Here is an 8530-nt window from a genome sequence, read left to right as displayed (position 1 = left end):
CTTATGAGTTTTAATCCGTTGCACTAATTCACCCCCCGTTAGTGCTACTCGGATCCTAATACTAAAAACTTTTAATATTTATAAAATATTCCTCTAAATACTCTCAACTTATCATTTAATTCTAACAAACTTACATTAGTCGAATATCTTTCATTTTTGATGATGTAAAATGATAGAAAAAGATGGATAATCAAATAGAACAATTTGAATATAGATGAGAATGTCAGAAATAATTTTTTATGTTTGTTAGATCGATTTAATATTTTTTAGATTTAAAACGTCAGATTTAGATTCAAAAAGATAATATTCCTAATATTTTCAGAAAGATATAATCTTTTGGATAATATGTATAAACCTAAAAGACGTCTGGACCAATTGAGAGGTTGTGAAAAATAAATATATGATTAGTAAAAAAATTATTTAATAAAATTATATTTTATTATTTTTAAAATAATTATATGAAGCAATGGATCGTAAATAGAAAAAAAAAAGAAAAGTTGCGAATAGCAGCAATTTCCAGTATAAAAAACGTACCAAACTAAATAAGAGTTTTTTACTTGAAAAGGCCGAACAATAATCCCATTAACCGATTTCTATGCTTGCCGCCTAATTCGAACTTATTTTGCCTCCAAATCACCTTACATCATTATCATCATCGAGGAACTCAAACCCTAAACCACGTCGATCCTGTCCAATGGCGCTCCCCTTCTCCCATTCCATCCCCTCCCCCGTCTCCCTCCACCCAATGCCCTCGCATTTGGCCGCGGACGCGCCCGCCGTCTCCGTCCTCCCCCGCTCGACCGACCACCACCACCGCAAGCTCGTCATCTCGGGGGGTGGCCACCTCTCCGGCCACGTCCCCATCAGCGGCTCCAAGAACTCCGCCCTCGCCGTGCTGGCCGGCGCCCTCTGCTGCTCCGGCGGCGCCGTGGAGGTCCGGGGCGTGCCCGACATCTCCGACGCCCGCGCGATGGTGGCGATCCTCCGCTCCCTGGGGGCGCAGGTGCAGGAAAGGGGCGGCGGGGAGTTGGCGGTGGACTCCACCGCGCTGAGCTCGGCGGAGCCGGCAGCGGACGAGGTCAGGAAGATCCGGGCGGGGTTCTTTGTGCTGGGCCCCCTGGTCGCGCGGCTTGGGGAGGCGGCAGTCGCTCTGCCGGGCGGGTGCAGCATCGGAGCGCGCCCTGTTGATCTCTACCTCCGTGGCCTCTCCGCTCTCGGCGGTGTCGTGGAACTGAGTTAAGTCAATTCTTGGCTTTGCCTTCGTGATTACCTATAGCTGCTGTGTTTCATAGCACTTCGAGGGAGGATTGCCACAATTCACATCAACAAGAAAATAAATGAAATCAAGAACGAAATCCCAAACCATTTCTAAGCCATTAAGCATCTGACATGCGTTTTTGCACTTGAACAGGCATGGGAAAGTGCATGTGAAGGCAGCAAATGGCAGAGGACTCACCGGAGGACGGTTCCATCTCGATTACCCGAGTGTTGGCGCAAGTGAAACCCTCATGATGGCGGCTTCAATGGCAGAGGGAGTGTCCGTGCTCACCAACGTAGCTCAGGTTCCAACTCTCAAACACATCAAGTTTTCGTTGTATCTCCCGACTAAAATAGGCTACTACTCGTTCCTTCTCCAGGAACCCGAAGTGGCAGACCTCGCTCGGTTCCTCGTCGCCTGCGGGGCGCAGATCAAAGGGGTTGGCACTCGCACGCTTGTCATCGACGGTAGAAGGTCGTTGCATGGAGCTCAGTTCACCGTGATACCGGACAGAATAGAAACCGGCACTTTCATGGTTGCAGCAGCAATTACCCGATCTTGTGTTTCGTTGTCCCCTGTCATCCCTTGTCATCTAACCAGCATCATCGACAAGCTCTCTGCGGTTGGCTGTAGGATTTCGCAGAAGGGAGATGGCATTCTTGAGGTTGGGGAAATCTGGGTCTGCTGCTGCTCGTCTCTCTCCATGCTTATGCCTGATGTTTTGAGGCATAACTACTTGCAGGTTTCAGCTGCGACGGCAACCGCCGGTGGTGATCTTCGAGGGTTGTATCTCAAGACATTGCCTTATCCAGGCTTTCCTACGGATCTTCAACCTCAGTTCATGGCCTTGTTGACGACTTGTGGTGGACCAAGCATCGTCGAAGAATCTGTTTTTGAGAACCGAATGCACCACGGTATGCTTATTCTTGCATTGTTCTCTTCGTTTTACCAGCATTAAATTCACACACCTTTCATGTAGCGCATGGTGTATCTTGAGCGTCTCCGTTCTCATCTTACCACTTGGATTTCTTCTCTTGTCAATCCAATTGGTTTGTTCTTGAATTCCAAATTTGATTTATTTTCTCTGTTTTAACAACTTCATATCGAAGAAAAAAAACTCTATAATGCAGTTAAAATGGCTTGTTGTTACCTACAAATTTGGCTTTCCTTTTCTTTGGTTCTCATTTTGCAGTGAAGGAGTTGCAAAAGCTGGGTGCCAGAATAGAAGTTCATGGGAGGTCAGCCTTTGTTAAAGGGAGAACAACACAAAGGAAGTATGTTTGATTCCAGCATTTTAATGTCCATGTTCATAAACTTATGCTGAGAATGCACCTGGAACATATGTTGCTTACGGTTCGCCTCTTCCCTTCCAGTGTTGCTCTTTCTGGTTCAAAAGTTGAAGCAGCTGATTTGAGGGGTGGAGCTGCCCTGGTTCTAGCTGGAATGGCCGCGAGAGGAGTCACAGAAGTTGTGGGTGTCCATCATATCGATAGAGGCTATGAGAACTTTGAAGCGAAGCTTCTCAACCTGGGAGCAGATATAAGTAGAGAGGTGATCTGCTAACACAATTGTATGTTGAGATTTAGTAGTAAAGTAACTAAAATTGTCATAATTTGTATAACCACGACTTCCTGATATCTGTAAGCTACTACGACCTGTTTAACTTAGAATCTGTTACTTGGAAAAGGGTTTCTCATATAGAGTGGTGTATAATTCCATTCTTCTCAATAGTGCATTTTGTTCTTATGTCAAGGGAAATAGATGAATGCATTCCAGTTTCAAAGTATGGTCACCATGACCACTGGTTAAAAGACAACACCAAGTAATAAAAGAAAAGGGGTTAAAAGTACTCTCCAAGCATAAAAGTTATGTCGACAGGTTCTCTAAAAGTGCATCATGGAGAGGAAGTTGGGACGAACCAAAGCATTCACAAAGTATGGTCACCACCACCATAAATTCTCTCCCTTGATCTAATTATAGATAGCTATCTGCAGAAAAGCAAAAGCAAAACACATATTCAGATTAATTTTTTTAGCTGTGCTCTTAACTATCAAAGTCCCCTAGAAATACATTAAACAGCTCTGATCTCAGTAAAGATTTATCATCAATAATATGACTTTGTGCTACCACATTCTATCATGGAAAAAACTTTTTTTTTTTTTAAATGCAGCTCCTAAAGTAGCAAAATTTTCAGCTTTTTTTTTATTATTATTATGAATCTTAAGGCAACTATAAAGAACGATACTCGCAAGTCCACATGACTGTTGTCTCTGAAGAGCATCATCAAAGACTTTATATCATGTAATACACCAATGATTAATCGTTATCAAAAGCCAAAAGAAACATTCACGGTAAAACTTAGAAAGAATCACGGCAGTTCTGGAACATGATTTATTTAGACAACAAATACGTCATGAACTTATCCGACAGCAAAAGGAAATATTAGATTAGGGCTCTGCAGTACATTAAGGAGCAAAATAATGATATGAATTACTATTGTGAAAGCTTGCATGTAATATGCAATGATGATGGAATGCCATAAGCAAGCCACACAAATATGCCAAAGGAACAGAATGCCAGTCAGCAACAAAGATGTGTGACAAGAGAACTAAATTGTTTTCCTTCAGCTTGATTAAGATAGAATGTGACAAGATATCAGACATCTGTTTTTTTTCTGTTTTTTAGCTCACTCTTCATGTACTTGTGTTCCTCGTATAGAAGAAGAACTCGAGAAGTCACGTGGAAACCAGCTTAGACTTAAAGTTCCTTCAAAAGTTCAGATTCAATTATAAATGTAACCTCCATCCTACTTAAATTTCGGGAAAATAAGATCTATTAGCAAAAGGGATTGGATCATTGGAAGGCCACAGATGCCTTCTAGATATGGCAAGAAATAAATCGAAATAACCTATACCAAAATAGCAAAGCCATCAATTTTGAGAATGAGTTGACGACACATTACCGAAGAGAATTGGTGTAATAAAAGACTTGAAGAATTAAGCCGTAAATTCAGATTAGGCAGATGATGAGGGAACAAAAGACTCATTAGAATTCAAACTGGGTCCGGTTTGTCTTCAGATCAACCAAATTTACTCGTACCGAGTCCAGAAAAGATTCTTCTATCTTTATTCTTGTAGTTGCACAACTTAAAAAAAAGATCCCTCATTACATTCAAGTTCAAGCTGCTCCCCTATTGTCATCCTAGAAAGTAGGCAGCTGGTTTTCACACGCATTATCCATTTTCAAGAGCCCCAAGTTGCATAAGTAGGCACAACTAAAAGGAAATATTATGCATGAAAGTATCTAACTGCTAAATTCGACATGAGTTCCCCAAGTATATATAGCAGTTGAAACAGAATGTTGTTGGCTTAGGAAAAAAACAGTCGACTATATTTGATGGAGTTGTGAATTCATAGCCAGTGAGTGAGTTCTCTTTATGGATGAGAATGATGCCAGTGATGATATTTATTTTACAAAGATTTATCATCCAAGCTCTAACAATTTAATTTACCTTTCTCATTCCTCCCATAGAATAGCAGGTTTTGGGCTCTGTCAATATTTCCTAGTGACTTGACATCATACGAAAATGAGATTAATACAAAGTTGAAGAAAAGAGCTACCAATATATCAATCAGTATACCAAACAAGTTCATGGAAGGCATGAAGTATGATTTTGTTTCTCAGATTGAAATAGCAAACCAAATCAGTGGAAACAAATTCAACTTTTAATAAAGAAGAGATCAGATCTCTCACCAGTATGTGATTGCCTGGAACGCTTGATCTTTGCAAGCTGCACTTGCGAATCCACTATGATCTCCATCTTCTGTAACTCCAGCGCCTTAACAAACTCCATCCGCTGCTCCTCCAGCTCCATCATCTGTCTCTGCTTTGCTTCCTCCACCCTCTCATAGATTTCCGCAAACCTCACGATCGCCCTAGCCAGTTCCCGGATCCCGTTGCCCTCCCCTTCTCTCCCCCTCTTCCACCCCGTTTCTGATCTCGACGACGATCTCGACAGCGATCCCGACCCCTCCTCGTTGTCCTTCGCCGCGGCCGCACGCCTGAAGAACGGGCTATCCACCGGGAACGACGTGGCGGCGGCGGTAGACTGCTTCTTCCTCGGCTCCGCCGGGCCCACGGCGGTGGCGGCGGACAAGGATGAGCCCTTGCGGTGGAAAGGGAGCGGCAGGGCGAGAGACAGCGAGGCGGAGGGCTTCTTCGGAGCGGCCGGGGCCGGGGCCGGGGAGGATCCCACGAGGGCGTCGAGGCGGGAGAAGAAGGGCCACTGACTCTCGGCGCGGGCGGCGATCCGGGCCTTCTCGACCTTGTGCTTCTTCTTGAGGGTGTCGAAGCGGTTTTTGCACTGGATGTCGGTGCGGGGCGGGCGGCGTCCGGCGCCGCGGCGGGAGTTGACGGCGTCGGCGACCTCCTGCCAGTGCTTCTGCCGGAGGTTCCCGCGGTTGAGTTCGATGTAGCGGTCGCCCCAGACGTCCACCAGCGCCGACGTCTCCCCCTCGCTCCAGCAGTCCTCCCGGTATAGCACCGCCAGGTTCGGTGGCCTCGTCGGCGCCGCTTCCCTCCCTTCCATCTTCCCGATCCCAAACCCCGATTCCCTTCTCTCTCGCGCGCGCTGGACTATTATGTAGTCGACGTCGATAGCGTTAGGGTTTGACGGCGGCAGGTGGGGCAAGTAAAGAGGCGGCGAAAGGCGCCGGCGAACGAAGGCGGGGACCACGTGAGGGGTACGTGAACGGGGGGCCGCCGAGGATCAAGCGCGTGCGCCGACGTTGGCGCTTCACGAGGGGTCGGGGGCTGGGAGAGGGCGGGGCCCACAGGGACGGAGCATCACCGCCGTTGGTTTCGGAACCCGCGCGAGGAAATTTGACAGACGGCGAAACGGACGAGCACGAGTTTTCGTTGCTGGAGTCGTGGTAAGTTTTTATCGTTGTTAGTTTCGTCCCATTCATTCCCGTGCGGTTCAAAAAGCGGCGAAGGCCCTGTCTTTTATTCTCTAGTGAGACAAGCCCCGTGAGAGTTTCTTTGTCGAGCGATGGGGGAAACCCCATCGGCCCCGCTCCCTCACGATCCCTTGCCCTCGCTCGGTCCGTTCTTCCGTTGCTGCCACCCCTTCCTTTGGGCTTTCCACCTTCATCCTCCGGAGGTTTCTCCCCCTTCCTCAGCATCAGCTCCTAGAACCAAGCAGTCCTCTGCAGGGCCCGTACTCGGGATTTTGGCTCAAATGATTTCGAATTTGTTTTTTATAACTCGTCTGATTCTTTTCAATCGATACTTTTTTTATAATAAAATTGAAGATTTTTTTTTTGTCGATTTTATCAAAATTGATGCTGAATCACTTGTGTCCTATAAAAATTTAATCTTGTTGGTCGTTTCTTAGGAAAGCCGCCTCCTCCTCTTGAAGGTTCATTTTATGATTAAATCGTTTGTGAAAGTATTTTTCGTCTTGAAGGTTCTCGATTTAATACTTGATTTTTATTTGATTAAATTTTTCATTAAGACAGAGGTCGTCCAAAGTCTAACAGATGGGCCATGATATTTCAAGGGGGATTTTTTCAAAATAGGTAAAGTCCGAGGCCTACTTTATGGTGGATTCTACAGAGGTTGTTGGGTTAACATTTTTGATCTCCTTATATTGGACCTGTAACTGCTTCCATTCAATTGGCATTTTGCTTTTCACTTAGTCATCCACTCACTCATCTTGTCATTAGCTCAAGTGTCCTAATCATCTCACTGTCAATTATTTTTGTCCTATATCCCTTTGCAATGCCAATTAAAAGGTTTTGACTAAGATATCACTAATAGATTAAAACCTTTGCTACCAAACATTTTCTCCAAAGAGTATACTGTCTTTCTTCCTAGTCAGAGTATTCAAGAGATTACACATTCGATGTATATGGAGAAGGTTTACTGTAATACCGGACTCCTAATTTCATACATAACATATATCCGTCATTAAAATAGGAAGCTACTTTTCAATTTACTATTATTATAAATAATTATATAGTAGAAAAATAGATAATTTTGAAATATGTTAACTTGTAAAATAAAATGATAGAATTTGTCTTATACATAGTAGTGCTTGAGAGTTGTACACAGTTATAAACACATAACTGAAAGAAAAAACATACATGTATATCATATTTAAAATTTATATACAAAAAAATACCCATAAACTATTATTTATATCTATGTTGGTATGAGCTTGTACCTTCTCATCTACTTACTTATGGGTAGGGTACTAGTGTCTTTAGTTTTATTTAGGTGAGTATGTACCATGTGTATAATATTTTAAAATCATATGCATAAAATATTTAATGATGATCATATCTTTTTAAGATCACTCTAGCAATGTATAATATTATAAAAGATGCATAATAAAGAGGTAACCTTCTACTTCAATATATATATATATATATATATATATATATATATATATATATATATATATATATATATATATATATATATATATATATATATATATATATATATATATATATACATATACATCATACGAGATTAAATCCAATGAAGGGGGGATTGAGTTTTTCTTTTAAGAACTCATACTGGTCTTGTTTTGTTGCAATGAGACAGTTTAGGCAAGGAAAAGGCTGCTTGTACAATGAGCTGGCTGCAATTAAAGAATGCTTTATTAGGCTAGTCGGGAAGGTGCATCTATCTAATCTAGCATTATTGTGGAGGCGAATGTGGAAATGACCATTAAGATTTATCATTGGATAAGCAAGTGTTTCTTTTTTACATTTTAACTGATTTTAACTCACTTTAGACTCAAACCATGTTTATAATAGGGAGGGCAATAATTACACAGATCGGATGGTAAAATCATATGATAGGTAGGTGTAGGAGTATGTCATTCATGCACAATTGTAAATTCTATGTAAATAAATCTCGTCTCGTGATTTACATCACGTTGTCCGATCATAATAGATGGATGTGTGGATTGAAAGATGTTGTCCAATCATAACCTGCATTGTGATTTATATCATCACTTTCTCGAATCATAGTAGATGGATGATTGGGATTGAAAGTCCATGCATCGTGATTTACATCACGTTGTCCAATGTGGCGAAGGGGAGGAGGGGCATCACCTCTTCTCTTCCATGGGTCACTGGAACGGGGGATGGATCATTGACGTATGAGATACCAAGTTATCCTCCTTCAACAAACAAATAAACCTCCCTTTTTCACCCATCATCAATTATATCAACGTGTTTAATCAAAGACATCTCCAAG

The 8530-nt window shown here is 42.7% G+C and overlaps 2 protein-coding genes across 7 annotated transcripts; one reads left to right on the top strand and one right to left on the bottom strand.

Moving 5' to 3' along the window:
- The first annotated feature begins 591 nt into the window (after positions 1–591).
- Positions 592–2956, top strand: LOC103999901 (uncharacterized). Its single transcript, XM_065188266.1, has 6 exons — positions 592–1233; positions 1409–1562; positions 1638–1922; positions 2001–2172; positions 2451–2532; positions 2632–2956. The coding sequence occupies exons 1-6, from the start codon at positions 695–697 to the stop codon at positions 2819–2821; spliced, it is 1422 nt and encodes a 473-aa protein (XP_065044338.1). The 5' UTR covers positions 592–694; the 3' UTR covers positions 2822–2956.
- On the bottom strand, positions 1353–6294 carry LOC135581012 (trihelix transcription factor ENAP1-like). 6 transcript variants are annotated; one of them, XR_010514396.1, is made up of 4 exons: positions 5012–6292; positions 4770–4827; positions 3178–3246; positions 1353–2785 (listed from the first exon to the last, which is right to left on the bottom strand). XR_010514396.1 is itself a non-coding variant. In XM_065188247.1 (3 exons), the coding sequence occupies exons 1-2, from the start codon at positions 5844–5846 to the stop codon at positions 4811–4813; spliced, it is 852 nt and encodes a 283-aa protein (XP_065044319.1). In that variant the 5' UTR covers positions 5847–6292; the 3' UTR covers positions 2994–3246; positions 4770–4810. The 6 variants fall into 6 exon arrangements, 4 of the variants coding, with proteins under 4 accessions (XP_065044329.1, XP_065044319.1, XP_065044325.1 ...); XR_010514398.1 differs by lacking the exon at positions 4770–4827 and having other exon boundaries at positions 2649–2785; positions 5012–6284; XM_065188247.1 differs by lacking the exon at positions 1353–2785 and having other exon boundaries at positions 2994–3246.
- Positions 6295–8530: the final 2236 nt, after the last annotated feature.

The sequence above is a fragment of the Musa acuminata genome, chromosome BXJ1-1 (assembly GCF_036884655.1).
Source record: "Musa acuminata AAA Group cultivar baxijiao chromosome BXJ1-1, Cavendish_Baxijiao_AAA, whole genome shotgun sequence".
NCBI classification, from domain to species: Eukaryota; Viridiplantae; Streptophyta; class Magnoliopsida; order Zingiberales; family Musaceae; genus Musa; species Musa acuminata.
This window is presented reverse-complemented; position numbering and strand designations above follow the sequence as displayed.

Coding starts and splice junctions, on each gene's coding strand:
- LOC135581012 (XM_065188235.1), bottom strand. CDS start 5,846: ATGGAAGGGAGGGAAGCGGCGCCGACGAGGCCACCGAACCTGGCGGTG. Junction 4,533..5,011: donor TTCCAGGCAATCACATACTG/GTGAGAGATCTG, acceptor ATTTCCTTTTAG/TTGTGCCTACTTATGCAACT.
- LOC103999901 (XM_065188266.1), top strand. CDS start 695: ATGGCGCTCCCCTTCTCCCATTCCATCCCCTCCCCCGTCTCCCTCCAC. Junction 1,234..1,408: donor CTCGGCGGTGTCGTGGAACT/GAGTTAAGTCAA, acceptor TTTGCACTTGAA/CAGGCATGGGAAAGTGCATG. Junction 2,533..2,631: donor GGGAGAACAACACAAAGGAA/GTATGTTTGATT, acceptor CTTCCCTTCCAG/TGTTGCTCTTTCTGGTTCAA.